General features: G+C 53.1%; 1 protein-coding gene across 1 annotated transcript; it reads left to right on the top strand.

Annotated features, from left to right (window-relative positions):
- Nucleotides 1-500: 500 nt before the first annotated feature.
- LOC105506883 (nuclear migration protein nudC-like) lies at nt 501-1185 on the top strand (the record flags this gene model as incomplete). Its single annotated transcript, XM_011935161.1, has 2 exons — nt 501-704; nt 796-1185. Coding segments are annotated over 2 exons (369 nt in total), but the record flags the coding sequence as incomplete, so codon positions are not given.
- Between the last annotated feature and the right edge of the window lie 6 nt (nt 1186-1191).

The following is a 1191-nucleotide window of genomic DNA, read 5'->3' as shown; positions in this document are numbered from 1 at the left end:
GAGTCTTGCTCTGTCACCAGGCTGGAGTGCAGTGGCACGATCTCGGCTCACTGCAACCTCTGCCTCCCAGGTTCAAGCGATTTTCCTGTCTCAGCCTCTCGAATAGCTGGGACTACAGGCGCACACCACTGTGCCCAGCTTTTTTTTTTTTTTGGATTTTTGGTAGAGACGGGTTTCACTATAAAGGCCAGGATGGTCTTGACCTCGTGTGATCTGCCCTCCTTGGCCTCCCAAAGTGCTGGGATTACAGGCGTTAGCCACCGCTCCTGGCCAAGCGTCACTTTTTAAAACAGCCAGTTTATTGAGACAGGTGCTTTGCAGGTATTCTCATTACAACCCTATGTGATAGATGTATTTTCCTCATTTTGCAGATGAGGAAACTGAGGTTCTGGGTGCAGTGCTTTGCCCTTGCACCCAGCAGGTAGAGAGCAGGGCTGGACTCCAGGCTATGGGGCACTGTCCCCTGCTCTGATGCCTCATGGCTTTTCTTCCCTCTCCAGCTTATCACCCAGACTTTCAGCCACCACAATCAGCTGGCACAGAAGACCCGGCGGGAGAAACGAGCCCGGCAGGAGGCTGAGCGGCGGGAGAAGGCAGAGCGGGCGGCCCGGCTGGCCAAGGAAGCCAAGTCAGAGACCTCAGGGCCCCAGATCAAGGAGCTAACTGATGAAGAGGCAGAGAGGCTGCAGCTAGAGATTGACCAGGTGAAGAGTGGGCTTCCCTTCTCTACCCCTCAGATCCCCACTGGCACTGAGCAGGAGGTCCTGTTGCCAACTGCTGTGCTCTTTGCTCCAGAAAAAGGATGCAGAGAATCATGAGGCCCAGCTCAAGAACGGCAGCCTTGACTCCCCAGGAAAGCAGGTGAGATGGACTGCAGGGACTTGGGATGAGCCAGGAGGTTGGAACTTACAGGAACTCTCCTGCCTACTGCTTTCTCTGAAATACCCCTCCTTATCCTAATCCCTCCCCTCCCGGCTTTTGGAATCTTCCCCATACTTTAAGATCACACTCAGAGACATTGAACCAAAGGATCCAGGTTAAAAAAAAAAAACCCGCTGGGCGTGGTGGCTCATGCCTGTAATCCCAGCAGTTTGGGAGGCCAAGGCAGATAGATCATGAGGTCTGGAGTTGAAGACCAACTTGGCCAAGATGGTGAAACCCTGTCCCTACTAAAAATACAAAAATTAGCCA

The sequence above is a fragment of the Colobus angolensis genome, unplaced genomic scaffold (assembly GCF_000951035.1).
Source record: "Colobus angolensis palliatus isolate OR3802 unplaced genomic scaffold, Cang.pa_1.0 Scaffold1406, whole genome shotgun sequence".
Taxonomy (NCBI): Eukaryota; Metazoa; Chordata; class Mammalia; order Primates; family Cercopithecidae; genus Colobus; species Colobus angolensis.
Note: the sequence above shows the minus strand (reverse complement) of the source record. Positions and strands in the feature narration are given on the sequence as shown.